At 41.3% G+C, this 16,529-nt stretch overlaps 1 protein-coding gene across 5 annotated transcripts in view; it reads right to left on the bottom strand.

The window, feature by feature from the left end:
• edc4 (enhancer of mRNA decapping 4) overlaps nt 1-15,222 on the bottom strand; it is a 72,894-nt gene extending 57,672 nt beyond the window's left edge. The window contains exons 1-16 of one of the 5 annotated variants that reach the window (XM_034205908.1): nt 15,008-15,195; nt 11,108-11,147; nt 9,990-10,152; nt 9,717-9,828; nt 7,151-7,250; nt 6,713-6,899; nt 5,919-6,066; nt 5,730-5,834; nt 3,679-3,791; nt 3,461-3,556; nt 3,264-3,359; nt 2,871-2,970; nt 2,529-2,709; nt 2,122-2,188; nt 1,891-1,982; nt 1,164-1,342 (exon numbers count right to left, since the gene is read on the bottom strand). In XM_034205908.1, the coding sequence (XP_034061799.1) occupies nt 1,164-1,342; nt 1,891-1,982; nt 2,122-2,188; nt 2,529-2,709; nt 2,871-2,970; nt 3,264-3,359; nt 3,461-3,556; nt 3,679-3,791; nt 5,730-5,834; nt 5,919-6,066; nt 6,713-6,899; nt 7,151-7,250; nt 9,717-9,828; nt 9,990-10,126 (1,713 nt within the window). In that variant the 5' untranslated portion in view covers nt 10,127-10,152; nt 11,108-11,147; nt 15,008-15,195. Of the gene's footprint in view, nt 1-1,163; nt 1,343-1,890; nt 1,983-2,121; nt 2,189-2,528; nt 2,710-2,870; nt 2,971-3,263; nt 3,360-3,460; nt 3,557-3,678; nt 3,792-5,729; nt 5,835-5,918; nt 6,067-6,712; nt 6,900-7,150; nt 7,251-9,716; nt 9,829-9,989; nt 10,153-11,107; nt 11,148-15,007 lie in introns of all 5 variants that reach the window. The other 4 variants (XM_034205904.1, XM_034205905.1, XM_034205906.1 and 1 more) reach the window with 4 other exon arrangements.
• Nucleotides 15,223-16,529: the final 1,307 nt, after the last annotated feature.

Raw genomic sequence — 16,529 nt, 5'->3', positions numbered from 1 at the left:
AACAAAGTGTAAACAAATCAAACAATTCTGCATTATTGCCCCGAGCTCTGCCCGTTTGTGTGTGTGTGTGTGTGTGTGTGTGTGTGTGTTCCCCAGTTTCAAATTCGTTTATTAGAATTTTTTAACCTCAAGCCGTTATCGTCACGGGAGAAGGACACACACAGCCTGCCCAGGTGGACGCGCGCGACTGCGACAACGAACGTAGCGTGCGCATTCTAAAATTAGCTCACAGATGGTGAGCAGGTACCGCGGTTTTGAACTACAGTATTGAATTTGACAGAAAACAATGAAACGCCAGCAGAAGAATAGTCTAATGAGTTGGGTGAAAAAAAAGACGGGAGATGTGAGTTGGTTTATTCAGTAAATTAGCTCAGGATAATTGGATGTTCTGTCTACACCCGTTGATGTGAAGCTAATGCAGGATTTGCTAGCTTGATGCTACCGGCATTTAGCGGCAGTGACTCAACAAATTGCCTCTTCAAATGTATCGTTAGCAATGTATGACAAGCAGACTGCTTGTTTAATGTTAGACTCACACCAATAGCTCAATATGATCATAACACCATTGCTTTCATATCAGAGATCAGATGAGGTGGAGCTGCCTCCAGCAATAGAGGATGAGGCAGTAAATGTATCAATGAAAGGAAGAAGTGTAGGCTACATGATAAGGGAATACAGTTTGAATAAAAGTAACAGTGTAACATTGTACTTTATTACTTTTTAATGTACAAATACTTTGTTACTGTACGATAACGATAATCCACAGCTCCTCTTTCAGCTCCAACATTTTTTTTCCGAGAGCAGCACCCTGCCAAGGCAGTAAACCTAGGGGACACACTGCATGGTATGGTTCCCAAAAAGCCTACAGCTTAGTTAACAAAACACTGTTGCTGTTCTTCAGTGGTCAGTAAAGGTGTTGTCTATTACTAAGGTTATGGCCTTGTGTTCACTGAGGGCCAGCTTTAATACATGGGAGAAGGTCTTATTGATGGAGCAAGTTGTTGCTAAGCGACGCATACAAAAGTCTGAAGCATGATGTCCTTTTAATAGCTATTTTGTAAACTGCATTCTATGTTGAAACTCAGACATGAACCATACAGCCTATACTGCTTGTTAATGAATAAAAAACAAAGAAGCAGTACATAAAGCTTGTGTGTTCGTACCGAAGCGCTGGGTGTCATGAAGGCATCGGGGGTCATCAGCTTGGTAATGCTGTTAGCCCCCGAGTTCGACAGGAAGTCAGTTGGAGCAGGAAGTGATGGGATCTTCCGAAGGTCGGTCTGGGAGCCACTTCCTGATTCCTTGTCTGAGCTCTGGTCAGTGAGATGGTCTGAAAACCCTGCTGGACACACAACATTGGAGTAATGTACATACATGTCTCGACTGCAACTTTTCCAAAAGTAGTGTTCTGTTCTGTCATTTATGCCGACACATTTTTGTCAAATTTAAAGTTAAAAACCAAAGCAAAAGACGGAGAAAAAAAATATATACAATAATGTACTTTATATGTACCAAAAGGGTCAAACCAATTTAAAAACATTATACCGTTTTATCTAAAAATATTTATATTCCACATTGTGCCAAAACACACACAATGAAAAGGATCTGTTGGGGATCACAAAAATGTTACATCAATTCTCTGCCGTAACAAATATTGGATTGAATGTATGTAATCTATGTTTTCTCTTATATAACGGCATAAATAATCTCAACCCATTTCCTCCTGTCATGATGTATTGGGGGAAAGTCTTGGGATTTATGTGACACCTGGTCAACACTGACCATTTTTGGTAGGACGTCTGGGTAAACCTAAATCTGCATCACCTCCATGATTTTGGATTTGTATTGTTTCTCTCTGCAACGTTTGGTATTCTTGCAACTATGACTTACCAAAACCATCCTGGGAATCAGAATGGGGCAGGAAGCATGGGAAGTTGGAACTCAAGTTGGGCTGAAACCAGATCTGGACATCCTGTAGACTCCTGGAAACACACAAATGCACTCAGTTCAGTCCTAGTCCTCATATAGGTATATGGGTACATTCATACCCAGGGTTGTATCCTGCTTTGTTGAAAACAAATCTAAACAAGCATTGACTTGGGACGGTTGGGAAAAACGTACTTGGTGTGAACACAGTAAAGTTTAATTTGGATCCCAGACTTGGACTCTGTTGGTCCTTGAATTCCCTCTGGAAGAAAAAACACACCCACACACAAAACAATGCAGAGTTAGTAAGGATCAATGCTGCTACATATTTACCACGCTTTTCAGTTGAATAAAAGGAAATACAGATTGTGTGGTAACCTCTTTGAATACCTAAAATGACAACACACAATATGTTTATGGCAAAAACCTATGGTAAGAGGAATGACCAGGATTGCAGGTTAGGTGGTTTTGTGGTGCAAGGGTACGCATTTGTTTTAACGTGATTGTGTGTGAGTCAAGCCCCCGGGAAGTTAGCTGGGCGTTAAAGCACATTTTCATAGTGGCCTAATGTTGGTACTACAACTGCAGTGGCATAAACACACCTGTTGTGAGACTCTCGCTCTCCTCCTCAGCAGGGAGGACCTCAGTGTGTCGCAGTCGGCTGTGTGCGACGTCCCGGACCCCGAAGCTGAGCACAGGGTGGGTCAGGAGGAACTCTGACACAGCTGTGAAGGTGGCCATGCCTTTGTCCAGATCCTGCCGCAGCTCCATCACATACAGAACCTGGTAAAGAACGACAACAACAAAGATGAGGCCATATGTATGACGTGGTAAATGGTAATGCAATGTCAGCTTTTTTGTGTTTCTCAAAGGGACCCCAACACGCTTGAATTGTAAATCTCCACTAAGTCATTAAAAGTTGATCAATAGTATTTGTAGCTGACCTTCCTCTGGACGTCAGTAAGGATGAGAAACTCTGAGGAGAGGTCCAGGCTCGCCTTCAGACTAGGCAGAACTGATGAGTTAAACATATCTGGAGAAAACCTTTTTTAAAAAAAAAAGGAAAACCACCAGCATTAGCATCTTTCAACATGCTGCTTTAGGACGAGCTTCAGGTTAGAGGAATAATTATCAACCAGTCTTTTGAACAGTGAATCAAATTCAGACTAGTCAGACAACAGACAAACATATTTAACTACATCATTCCACTTGAATGACTCATGCATGCAGCCTTGCACTTCTTTGAACTGTATTCTGCGGCCGATCGATCGGAGCATCCCTACAGAATACAGTTCAAAGAAGGATTTTAACTTTGAATGATGGAGTAAAGCAGTAACCTGATGGTCTGTAAACAGGTCCAGGACACAGTGCACCACAGCTTCAACTCCTGGTTCTGATCCGCTCCAGTTATAAGGAACCGCCAGAAAGGAACCCTACAAAGAGTGAAAGTTAAGAGAACAGCAACAGCCTCAGATGAATATATGAATTCTGTGACAATTCTCCCTGAAAGCTGTGTGCACCGGCGTGTACTAACTCGGGGTCCTGTCTTTTGTGGTTGTCGCAGAAAAGAAGGCAGGAAAGGGGGCGTCCTCCGTGAGGCCGCAATTCATGAAGACATCTGGATACAAATCAAAAGTGGGAAGAATTTGGTTACAATAAACCCAAAGCCATAGAGTAGGTGAGAGCTAAAACAAATGTTTATATATTTCATTAAAAAATATAAATGTGCATTTTAAAACTCCCTTTGCTTACCTGGGCTGGTCCTGCCCCCCCTCTATGTAAATCTGCCAGAACTTGATGTACCCATCATGGCTGGCTGTGGCTAACACGGTTCCATCTGGAGACAGGGCCCCTTCACTGACCCGCTGGAGAGGCAGACGAAAAACAACAAACACATTCAGAACTGCACGGGATATGTGTTCAACTCAACCAAAAGTGTGCAGTACACCCAGGCATGAAAACGGGTCAGGGGTGAAAAAGGTGAGAAGGATATTATCCCTCTAGGGGGGTCCGGGGGCATGCTCCCCCGGAAGAACATTTTGAATATTCCATATTTTAATGCATCAATCTGATGCATTTTGAGATGCATTTTTTTTGCCAACCTGGGGAGAGCTGGAGAAACTTAACTTCAGCCATGAGTCAAACATATTATGGCCTCCTTACTAAGTATTATCAGGGATGCAAACTCATCAGGTATGGAAAAGGTGACAAGGACCCGAGCCCCCCGACCCCACGGAATATCGGCTTTAAAATGAGGAGTAACAGGATTTTAGCAGCCAAAACAACTAAAGCAGCAGTTAGTAATAACAGAAACGCTAAAGAGTCACATCTAATAAAAATATATAAAAGCATTTATTTGAATTGTGTAGCAGTCAGTTTATAATTCTGGCAGCACTGTTGAGCATTTTGAAAATCTATTGTCATGCCTCTGTGCAAGGCTTAGTCTTTCTATCTTTATGGCATCTGGTGTAAAGTAACTAAGTTCATAAACTCAAGTACTATACTTGGGTACAATTTTGAGATACTTGTACTTTATTTAAGTATTTCAATGTTTTGCTACTTTGTTCTTCTTCTCCTCTACAGTTCAGAGGTAAATGGTGTACTTTTCCTCCACTACATGTATTAATACCTTTAGTTACTTTACAGATCTGGATGAATGATGGTAAATCTAATCAAGTGTTAAATCGGACTTTAGTTCCACCTGGAGTAAATCCACCAGCTACCCTGCAGTATACAAAGTCATTCAAACTAGCTGCACCTTTACCAGCTTTGAGAACACTTTCATGATCAATCATTATAAAACATATATATATTATTCTGAAATGGACCAATCTGCATAATGACTACTTTTACTGTATTTTGATGAGAATACTTTTCTACTTTCACTTGAGGAACATTTTGAATGCAGTACTTTTACTAACAGAGTATTCTTACACTCTGGTACTTCTACTTTTACTCAAGTACAAGACCTGAGTATTTCTGCTTTTAATCAAGTACAAGATCTGAGTACTTGTACTTTTACTCAAGTACAAGATCTGAGTACTTCTACTTTTAATCAAGTACAATATCTGAGTGCTTCTACTTTTACTCAAGTACAAGATCTATACGTTATACCACCTGTTTTATAGCCTATGAAAAAAAAACTATTAGAAAACGAAGGCTAAAGCTAACGTTAGCAGATAGTGACAATGTATGCTAGCTAGCTAGCTAAACGATAATATTGCGACAGAAAAACTTTTCAGTGCACATCATGCTCTGAGCGCCGACAGGGAGCTCTGCTCTGAACACCTGAACGGCCCGTTCTAACAGCTGTTCACCAGCAGTCCAGTCTGTACCACAGTGACTCCGCACCGCACAGTTAATATTAACGAACAGACCCGTAGGTAATGTGGCTGCTGAAGCTAGACCATCATCGCGGAGCAGCAGAGCCGACAAGCAGGAAGACTCGAGCACACACCATGCGTGTCATGACGGCACATAACAGCTCGCGGCCGCAGGTTACTCCGGGTCCCAGACCCCCCCATACCCCAAAAATATTTGTATTGCAGATCTACATGAATCACACAAACGACCTATTTTGGATTCAAAACGGCGAATTTCGCCGAAAGGTGAGTGATTTTCATGCCTTAGTACACCACTATAGTACTTCTTTGTCTGCATTTGATGCATTTTTGACTTAAGCCCTGTGTATGCTCAAAAATATGCTGGTGCTCAGAAAAAGGCGCCATTTGAAGGCCCTTAGTTGAGCAATATTCAACATTATACAATCATTCTTTACACTACTGGTTTATCCTGATTGATACCTGTGTGTGTCCCTTGACTGTGATGAGGCCATCTTTCACGTCGGCAGCATCGACGGGCCAACTGCTGTAGGTGGCCCTCAAGACCTCCAGGTCCCACACCTCAGCCTAGACAAAGAAGGGGATACAATAATGGATGCAAAGCCTACTTTTGTTTCCCTCTAGTGATCTGATTCTGAAACATCATGTTACCAAGTCTTCGTGCAAAAGAGCTAAAGTCTGGCTGGGGTCGTCCTGGTTCTCCTCGTTGTCTTCCTGGATGAACGGGCACCATATGAGGCGGCGGTGGGAGTTCAGCGGGGAGTCTTCTGGCCGTCGGATATGAACCACCACCTGATCACTGCAGGGAGCGAGGGTTAGGGAAAAAGGAACCAAAGGCGTGTGATGGGTACGGCACTCTTTTAACAATAGACCGCTAAGGGAATAATTTCTACCCCCTGATCTCTGTTAAAGGCTTTTTCTAAGGTAGGTTTTTTCTAAATGATTTAGTGAATTAAAGGGGATATGGGATGAAAAAAAAAAAAAAATAGGACTATTAAACCAAGAACCACCAAAGGGGTCATTTTTATCTCTAATGTATTAACTTTACTGAATATAAATATGTATATTATTTACTGTCATGTCAATCAGGAAGAGAGAGCGCACATTTTATTATTTATGAAAATGTTAATGACCGTTAAAAAAATGAAGCAATTTTAAAATCCATCAACCCTAAAAACAGTTTTAAATCGTGTTTTGTTAAAGAGGACATATTCTGTTCATTTGCATTTTTGTATTTAGTGTCTCTACTGGGACATGTCTCCATGCTTTAATGTTACTGCCTGTGCTGCAGCACCTCTTTTCACCCTCTGTCTGAAACCAGAGCCCAGTCTGCTCTGATTGGTTAGCTGGCCAGCGCTAAGAGATTTCACGCCCTTTTCGACACAAGTCACACCTGCACATCCTGCAACACACTCCTTTTCTATTCCTCCCACATGTCAGGATACAGTATCTTGCTTGCTGTGCAGGTGAGCTGCCAGACCATCAGGTTGCCCGCCTCGTCCACACAGCCCAACAGGGACGAGTCGAGGTGAGCGAAAGCCAGATCTGTGACGGCTCCGGTGAAGCCCTTCAGGAGGGAGCGCTCCGCAGAGCCAACACTCAGGACACGGATCATAGCGTGGTTGTTGGCTCCTGAGGGAAGAGATGTTTAGATTAAAGAAATAGATAAAAAGGTATCCACAGCACTGTAGCCTATGCAACCACATACTCAGAGAATACAGAAAACTGCAGCTGTAATTCAAATACTGGAAAACAAACTTTAAGGCAACATAAAACAAAATCAAAGCATTGTACAATTACCGCCACAAACAATATCATTGCCCTAATTCTCTGAAGAATGGTTTTAGTTTCAGATCTCTGCATGTGATGACCGCAGGACTCACCTCTGATGGCGTAGGCCACGAAGGAGTTGGACACCGCGATCAGTCTGCCGTAATAATACTTGTGTTCCCAGTCGTACTTGGCAACGGGTTGAATCTTCACCTGAATGAAAAACAAATTCAAATTTCAAAATTCATTAATTTGATCAGGACTTTTATTTTTAACCATTACGGCCTGCATTACAGCGGCTTTAGAAAAAGCTTGGAGGTGGGCGTGTCTGAAGCTTGGGGGAGTTTATTCGAGCAACGCGATCAACAACCAATCACATGAATCTCCCGCCCCCGACATACAGTTTACGAAGTAAACTGGATATAAACTCCCCAAACAGGCGAAAACCGACCAGTTTCACCCACTGTCTCTGCCACCTCCCTCCATGCCTGGCTCCTCCGGTTTGTATCCCGGTAGATGAACAGAGATTCATTTCTCCTCCATTTTTTGGAATATGAGGAAATGACCTGCGATGTATCTCTCCCAGCATACACGCGGTTTGGAAGAAGCTTCCAACGGCGCTGTGTGGACGGGCCGTTAGGCAGTTGCCTCCAAGACCGAAAGCCCGGCCATTTCAAAATGAAGCACTTATAACTCCTTTGTAGCGATTCAGGGGCTGCATTTGTGAAAAGCACTGTAGCTTGTCACGTACAAAAGCAAGCTCTTCACTCTGAATTTAATTTTGTTCTTTTTGGGACGTTAAAATAGAAACAGATTTTAAAAAGGGGGAGACAGAGGGGATTGACACTAGGGCTGTGCATCTTCACTGGTCTCACGATTCGATTACGATTATCCTGTCAACGATTCGATTCAATTCGATATCCCGATGCATCATGATTCATACCAATGCGTTGCATCCTCAATTTTCTATATTACTGCACATGGCTTATTTTTCATCAATGCATACATGCAGTAAATACATATGAACTCTCTTTATTATTTAGAAAGTGCTTCAGAAATCAATAACATAAATGTCTTGACATTCATTTATAAACCAAAATAAATGAATTGTATAGGTCTAGCCTCTGTGTGTGAAGTTGTTCCATCCTCAAAAACAAAAAAAGAATGCTTCTGCAGTCTAGCTGCAGCTTCTAGCAACGGTCTTCTGTTAAAGAAAGGACACTGAATGTCCTGAATGTGGCATCACACCCAGGACCTGAGTCTGAACACAGCAGACAACAGGAGTATTTACAACAGCATATAACAACTAAAATAGTGCATGTGGGTGCACACTTACATTCTCTGTCTTACTGTTACATAAGTCCCATGAATGTATGAGATTAAGTTAGCTTCATTATATCTCAGTGATTAAGTGAATAATAAAGTTTCTATCAGGTCACTATCAGCCTGTCACTCATTATTTTCAGGGAGGGGGCGGGGTTTGGAGGAACGGAGGAGACGGTGATCGCGGAAGCTTTTTTCCTCCTGCCTTCACAAACTTTACACACGTATATATCGTCTGAAAATTGCTAGAGGACATTCATACTCTGCAATCCAAGACTTAATTAAATCCACCAAAAACCTGACATGATTGTAACGCGATTATTTTTGAAAACATAAATCCCTTTGTGTCTGAGCCGCAGCGACACGGAGTGATTCAGAGCGGGCCCTTCTGCTGTTGGTTCTGGACTGGTGGTGTTGTGTTGGTGGATAAAGCAGACTGCTCCGTGTTTGGTGTTGCTGTGCCGCTGTCACGTCTGTTCCCTGATCTCTGCGTCACCGACCGATTTGATATTTAAGTGACAGAAAAAATAAACGTTATAGTAAAGCCGCGGCCGGAAAATCAGGAAGCAACGTTACTACGCTATAACCAATTATCTTCCGTCACTGCATCGAGACCGAATCGTCCACGTCCGCATCGCAATGCATCGTAAAAACGATTATTTTCAACACCCCTAATTGACACACGCCAGTACATGGGCTCCCAGCTCTACTAGACGAGCTATATGGAACACCTACGATACACAAGTTGGTATCATGGTGAAGAAAGTTGGCAAGCTTTTATCACACCACAGATGACAAGAATTAGCTAGCTCGTGCGGTCACCTCGCAGCTCCATAGAGGACCATCATTAGTGGCTGTGGCAACACCAATTCCACCAGGGTACACTGACATACCTGAGGTCACAGCAGCCTCTGTATAACTTATGTTACATAAGTAATATAAATGTTGGTAATCAGACTTTCTGAGGTTCTGACCTCCAGCAATGGGTCTTGCACTGGCCTAATGGGAGATTCTACAGCTGCTACTGCCCATATTACAGAAATATGCATGTGAGGATTATGTGTTGTGCTAGGTGCCAGACGTTTGTTGCCTTTCGCAGGGTCCATTTAAAACTACAAGCTAGTATTGAACATTGTTGGCACTAAACAAAGGCAAGGAGTTAGCTAGGGAGCATGAATTACAACTCATCCTTTGATTTTAGAGGAAAAACCAGCACGAGTCCTTTACATAGAAATACTGCTGTTTTTCCCATTCAAAAGTTGATGAATGTCAAATAAGACATGTCAAATGTTCCACACAGAATGTTGAATGGACTACTGCCAGAATACTACGTTTCTGGCAATTTTGGCTTCTTACCTTGTTGCTGCCCCGAGCCTTGCTGTTGATGCTGGAATCTTGACTCGCCACAATCTCCACGTTATTGGAGGTGATAGGGAGAGAAGTGGAGCCATTATCCCCAGAAAGGCAGCTGAAATTGACGCACAGACATTCAAGTTCAGCATGTTTTTTTAAATAAACATTAAGTGCTTACAATCGTGTCTGTTTTTTCAATGATCAAACAGACATCTCATGTGACAGTCAGCAAGCCTTCAAAGGTGTCCAAGTGCTTAACTCTAAGAATAAACTCACATTATCTGACACTCCTGAGTGCTGCAGAGGTCTGTGGAGATTGGTCTGGTAGAATCTGACATGGTGGACCGATCAGTGTTTCCCAAAAGGCCTGCTGCTCCCAATAAACCGTTCAGCTCTCCATTAAAAGACGGCATTCTTGGACCATCACTCGATGGTGCATCTGAGGAGACATTAAATGCAGTGGTTAGGTTAGGATACATCGCACAAAGATGTTAGTTGGGAATTCAAAGCATGCAATGAGGTAATGTTTATTCTGGAGGTGTCTTATTGTATCACTGATCACATCACAGTGAGGCTAGGTAGCTGGCTAATTACTAGCTTAGGTAACGGCTGGATATGGTTAGAATTAGGGGGCAGATATTCCGCATTTGACCGATTATCGGTATCGGCCTTTTTTTATGAAATTGCCGATAAAACTATGGCTCTGATGCGGCCGTTTCTCTGGCTGCAGTCACCACTCTGTGTACACGAGCAATGTCCCGCCCACAGCGCTATCTGATAGGCTATTACTGAAGTGTCAATCAACACTGGAGCCAGCCAGAGAGGCGGGACCTTCTCAGATTACAGGCAGGTGCGAAGAACGCAGACACAGACAGAGGCAAGCAGCAGCGCTGAGCGGCAGAGCCATACATGTGTTTCGAAGGTAAATCAGTTGAAAGCCGAAGTTCAGTAAACATCCCTATCCCCTATGCTGAAGTTGCAAAAACACCACGATCTTATGATCCAATTCTATCAGTTTCCCAGTTACACAGGGACGCGGGAAGTCAGTCAGAGTTGGGGGTGCGTGCAGCGTCTCGCAGCGGAGTAACTGTGGTGTGGAGGGGGGGGAGGGGCTGCGAGTGGAGCCTCGCAGTTTTTCAGGTTGATATGTGAAGCTCATTAGCTAGCCAACATGTATCTAGCAAATGTTTAGAAAAATATTAGAAGTGAGGCTACTAGACTAACGTTAGGTCTACTGAAATAGCCTCACTTTTAATATTTTGCAAAATATTAGCTAGCACTAATGTTTTGCAGTTGCTAGCAGTTTATTTGGATGTTATGAGATAGACAGGCATTGGTTTGATATAATAACTTAAGCATTATTGTTAGTTAAGCATGTCAGCCTGCAGCCCCACCTTTATTCTGTCTCTCTCTAACTCATTGCAGATGGCTGCACTAAAGAAAAGGGCACAGAGAGGAAACCAGTTGTAAGATGTTTAAAAGTTAATTAAACATAATATATGCTTAAATGCATTTCAAAGAAGTTGTGTTGAGTTTGTGTTATTCTACATTTTGACACCAAGATTTTCTGATTTTACTGCAAATGTATATCGGTTCCAAATATCGGTTATCGGTCTCCTTGATTACTAATAATCGTTATCGGCCTTGAAAAAGCCATATCGGTCGATCCCTAGTTAGAATGCCCCTGCTTTGCATTGCTCTTGGCTAGGTAGTATAACAAAATCATAAGTTTAATACCCTTGCATTATTGCATGATTGACATTTATTTTAATTCAAAATTCAACAACATTTATCATAATACACAAGTTGGTATCCTGGTGAAGTATTTCGGCAAGCTTTTTACGAACAAAAACCTCTCTACCTCCATTTTAAATAATCAAATTAAAATGAGAGACACCTCTGTGATTATGCTTCACGTGACAGTCAGTTTTAAAGTTGACCAAGTGGTATGGGCTCAGAACAGTCTCATAATACACACATGCACACAGAAGGATTCACACTTGTATTTCATGATCCACACTTTTGTTTTTCAATGCACACACAAATGTGTTCCGTTTCATATACATGTAAATAAAATCCAAATACAGAAAAAAGTTTTACATATGTATTTTTGATCCACATATTTGTTTTCCGTTTAAATCTCCTGAACCTGCAAACACAAACCGCTTTCTGTGCATGGATCGCTGTGCATTCGTGTGTGGGTTTTTTGAGACTCCCCTGACGGTCAGCCGATTCGTACTTGTAATTATTTCTATCTATAGCCAATCAGATGTCTCCTCAATTCTAAGCCAATCACATGAGCTCGCCCCCACGAGGGTAGATTTCTTGCGTTCATGACGTAGCGCTTCATGTACGCATTTTGCGCAGTCCGGAGCTGACAGACACCCTCCACTCTCAGTACAGCGCCACTTTCCGAACAGGAAATGCACGCAAATACAAGCCTTTATATTATTAAGGTACAGCGCCACTTTCCAAACCATTGATGAATGCTTGTGTACACAAAAACGGCAGGCAAACCCGTTTTAAATGTGTGTTTCTTGTATGGCGAATACAGCTGCTTTATGTATGTCTGTATGAAGTTGCTGTGAGTGTGGAGGAGCAGCTACAGGTTAGCTTAGCCTAATCGATCAGTGCACTACGAAGCCAGTGCTAGACAGTGACCTGTTAACGCGGGGGAGCCCCGCCGGTCATTATCGGCCGATATTCACTCTTAATAGTTTGATCGGTGCTCTCTATAAAGGCCGATCAGGAGAGCTGGATCTGATCGATATGGACATACACGCGAGTGAAGTATAACCGGACGCAAGAGAGAGATCAGATCAGCTGCTGAGTCTGACGGAGACACGCTGCTCTGCATGATCACCTGATGCTCCGCCCTCTGTTTAGCTAGCTGACCGGACTGCGCAAAATGCGTATATGAAGTAATCTTACCCTCGTGGGGGCGCGCTCATGTGATTGGCTTAGAATTGAGGAGACATCTGATTGGCTATAGATAGAAAAAATTACAAGTACGAATCGGCTGACCGTCAGGGGAGTCTCAAAAAACCCACACACGAATGCAAAGCGATCCGTGCACAGAAAGCTGTTTGTGTTTGCAGGTTCAGGGGATTTAAACGGAAAACTAATATGTGACGATCAAAAATACATATGTAAAACTTTTTTTTGTATTTGGATTTTATTTACATGTATATGAAACGGAATACATTTGTGTGTGCATTGAAAAACACAAGTATGGATCCGGAAATACAAGTGTGAATCCTTCTGTGTGCATGTGTGTATTATGAGACTGTTCTGAGCCCATAAAGTGGATGATAATAACAAATAAACTCACATTATACGGATTCATAAAACATATTCAAGTCATTTTAAAAGCAATAAAATTGAACTTTTGGAGTTTAAAGAAATGTGCATTTGAACTATACTGTAGTTGTGCTCGTTAAAGTCAGAATTTTAAACTTCATTTTATTTGTAAAGTATGATACAGATTATATAAATATTCCAGGGAAATGTACTTTCATTCAAATTTAAAAGTGGTTCTGTTATACACAAGGATATAAAAAATAAAGCATAATCTGTATCCTAATTACATAACTTCATAATGTGTGTAGTGTTGTTACATTGTTTAGCACTTTTTTATTGAATATATTTAAATATTTACACGTAAGAGGAATTTGACTTAAAGGTGGGGTAGGTACGTTTGAGAAACCGGCTCGAGATACACTTGTTGTTATATTCCATGGAATGCTCTTAACATCCCGATAGCAATGAATATCTAAAGTGCTTTGACAACAAATCCATTAAAAAATGTCATCTGTGGAAGCCGTGGCGCTGTAAAAAGCACGACCAATCATTTTAGCCGCCCGGCTAAAATAACTGGATGGCCTACCTGCCTGTCAGCCTTCCATCTGTGCACAAACTTATCTCGTGCGCGTTCGTGTGTGTTGGAGGAGGGGCTCTGTAAGGAAGTGGCAGATTTGTTCCGGTTGTGTATTTTCAAATTCTAGCTCACTCGAGCTGGTTTCTCCAAAATTACCTACCCTACCTTTAATGTCATGGTGCATACATAACATTTAAAAAAGTACACAGATAGCGAACTATATTAAGAACACCGTAGCCGTCTTTATGTAGCACAATTAATTTTTCATACATATTTTTAAACTTTAGATCAGGAAAACTGCAGGGGGCTTTTACCATTAATAATAATAAGCCCTGCTAATGTGTATGCTGGCTCACAGCCATTACTTTCTGGGCTACAATACAGTTAAACAGCCATGATTACTGTAATCAATTTCACCTGTAATGACAAATCAAAGTGTCTGCTGTGAAACAGATATATAGGCATCAAGAAATAGACATTTGCTGTCTGACTAAATCATCTGCATAATAAAAGTTTCCTTTAGTCACGAGAAAATAATAGTATTTTGTATATGTTCTAAGTGTGAATCGTTGCTGCTCCTGCGAAGACTAAAACATTAGGTGTAGCTATGTGAATATTGTGTATTTTGCCAAACAGATACAACATTAGTAGACCCGCAGCATACCGTTTACACCTTAGCAAACCTGTTTATTTGCTATTCACCCTCCAAAAATCAAGTAGTGTCTTCAGACAGGAGTGAGCTTCTAAACAACCAAATATTACTGGGCTGCGGGTACCACAAACAAACCTTAAATCAACGAGTGTATTCAAATTTGCCAAATAACCGACCTTCTACGCAGTTGGAGCTTAAGCTAATTCTTGATTACGTTAGCAGTGAAATAATTCTGGCTAAACAATGCGGTCTTAAACATAACGTTACACCTCAGTTTACGGCTTTTCAGTCACAAATTGACAAAGTGTTACACATATATTTTCGATTAAAGAAAGACGTTTTACTTTTTCGCCACTTGGAAAGCAAAAGAGACAGCTTTCCTACACCAGAAAATAGATAGGGACATAAGCTAGCTCGGTACAAAGCTAATACTTGGGACGATAAAATACTTGGGACATTTCCGCCGCAGTTAGCGCTCTAACATCACGCAAAAAGCCTGGGCATATTATTTTCTCTCCGTAAATTAGTAATACAATGCATGTGTTATTTTATTTACACCAAAATGTAGATTTCACATGATGGGGTTGCTTTCGTTACCGGGTAGTGAAACTGCTGCTTGACTAACTTTACTCCATAGTAGCGCGCTAAACTCAACTCACGCTAGCTAAGTACCAATTTAGCTCTTAGCTAGCTAGCTGTTTAGCATTCCATTAGCTTCTGCGGCCTAAACCAGCTCAGCCGCTTTTCATTCCCGGTGCCACTTACCGGTGCTGTTCCCGGGACGGTCGAGCTTTAGAATGTCCCGGAGATGCTGGGTTGCACCCTCAATATCTATATTAGAATTGGACGCCATGTGTAAGGGAAAGGGGAAACTGGGTTAATTTAGGGAGAGATGATAATTTCGTTTTTGATACGATGCTGTCAGTGTTCCTTTCGTTCACCCAGAGCAACCGTCTAAACTTCCGTTATGTCCGCGCCTTACGCTCCGACTCGGGTCTGCGTCAGGTCATTGGTTCCTACCTCAACTTCTTTAGGTTTATTGTACACAAGAGGATACTGGCTTTCTTCCAAAAATCTGTCACACTCTGTCTCTTTCGACGTGAATGTTGTATGCATACATTTTTAACTGTATATAGACGTGGTTTGACTTACCAGAATGACCAACCATATAGCAGACAGGGGTCCTCAAAGTCAATGCATAATAGATAACCACCCCTCCCAAAGAAACTAATACCACTTAAAAAATAAAAACGGTATGGTTTTCTGTTCATTGGAAAACCAACAAACGTAAAAGCAACCAATGCAGAAACCCCCCCGAAAAAAACAGTCATAGAGAAGAGAAGTAAAAACAAGTGCAGTATTTCCTATTGAAATGAAATTTAGTAGAAGTAAATGTGCATCAATACTTGAGTTACTGCACTTGTGTTAACCCTGAACATGTTATTCCCATTATTGAATTTGGTTTGTCATGAGGTATAAACTCCTGTATGAGGTTAGTTGAAAGAAATAATATTAAATTGAACGTAATATTTTGTATTCAAATGTAATAGTATTACTTTAAACTAACCTAATACAGTTACAGGAAATCTGTTGGCATAATACATTTAATTAAAGTCTTCTCCACTGGATGATGCTTCAGATTAACAGACAGCAACACAACAAGCCACCATTCCTAAACTGTGACATACTCTTAGATTTCTTCAAGGATCTGGACATTGTCTTCAACTTTGATAGCTTCTTCTCTTGACCTGTTCAGGAGAGTTATGCATTGTTATCTAATACATTTATTATATGGTGTTTCATACATTTGTATACAATGGTCAGGGTTGAGGAGACATTCAAATTGATATATGTCACAATTACTAGTTACGCGTAACCCAAAAAATGTAACAGCAATCTGATTACATTATTTAATGTAACTGTAAGGGAATACAGTTACCTTTTTTTTGTGTCCTGATTACATTATACAGTGGAGGAAATAAGTATTGATCCCTTGCAGATTTAGTAAGTTTCCCCACTTACAAAGAAATGAACAGTCTATAATTGTAATGGTAGGTTTATTTTAACAGTGAGAGTAAGAATATAAAAAAGAAAATCCAGAAATAGACATTATATAAAAAATAAAAATTGATTTGCATTTAACTGTGGGAAATAAGTATTTGATCCCCTTGCAAAACATGCGTTAGTACTTGGTGGAGAAGCCCTTGTTGGACAGTACAGAGGTCAGACGCTGAACATTTCAGGAGGTATTGTGGTCCACTCCTCTCTGAAGATCCTCTCCAAATCC

This window comes from Gymnodraco acuticeps, unplaced genomic scaffold, assembly GCF_902827175.1.
Source record: "Gymnodraco acuticeps unplaced genomic scaffold, fGymAcu1.1, whole genome shotgun sequence".
In the NCBI taxonomy this organism is placed as follows: domain Eukaryota; kingdom Metazoa; phylum Chordata; class Actinopteri; order Perciformes; family Bathydraconidae; genus Gymnodraco; species Gymnodraco acuticeps.
This window is presented reverse-complemented; position numbering and strand designations above follow the sequence as displayed.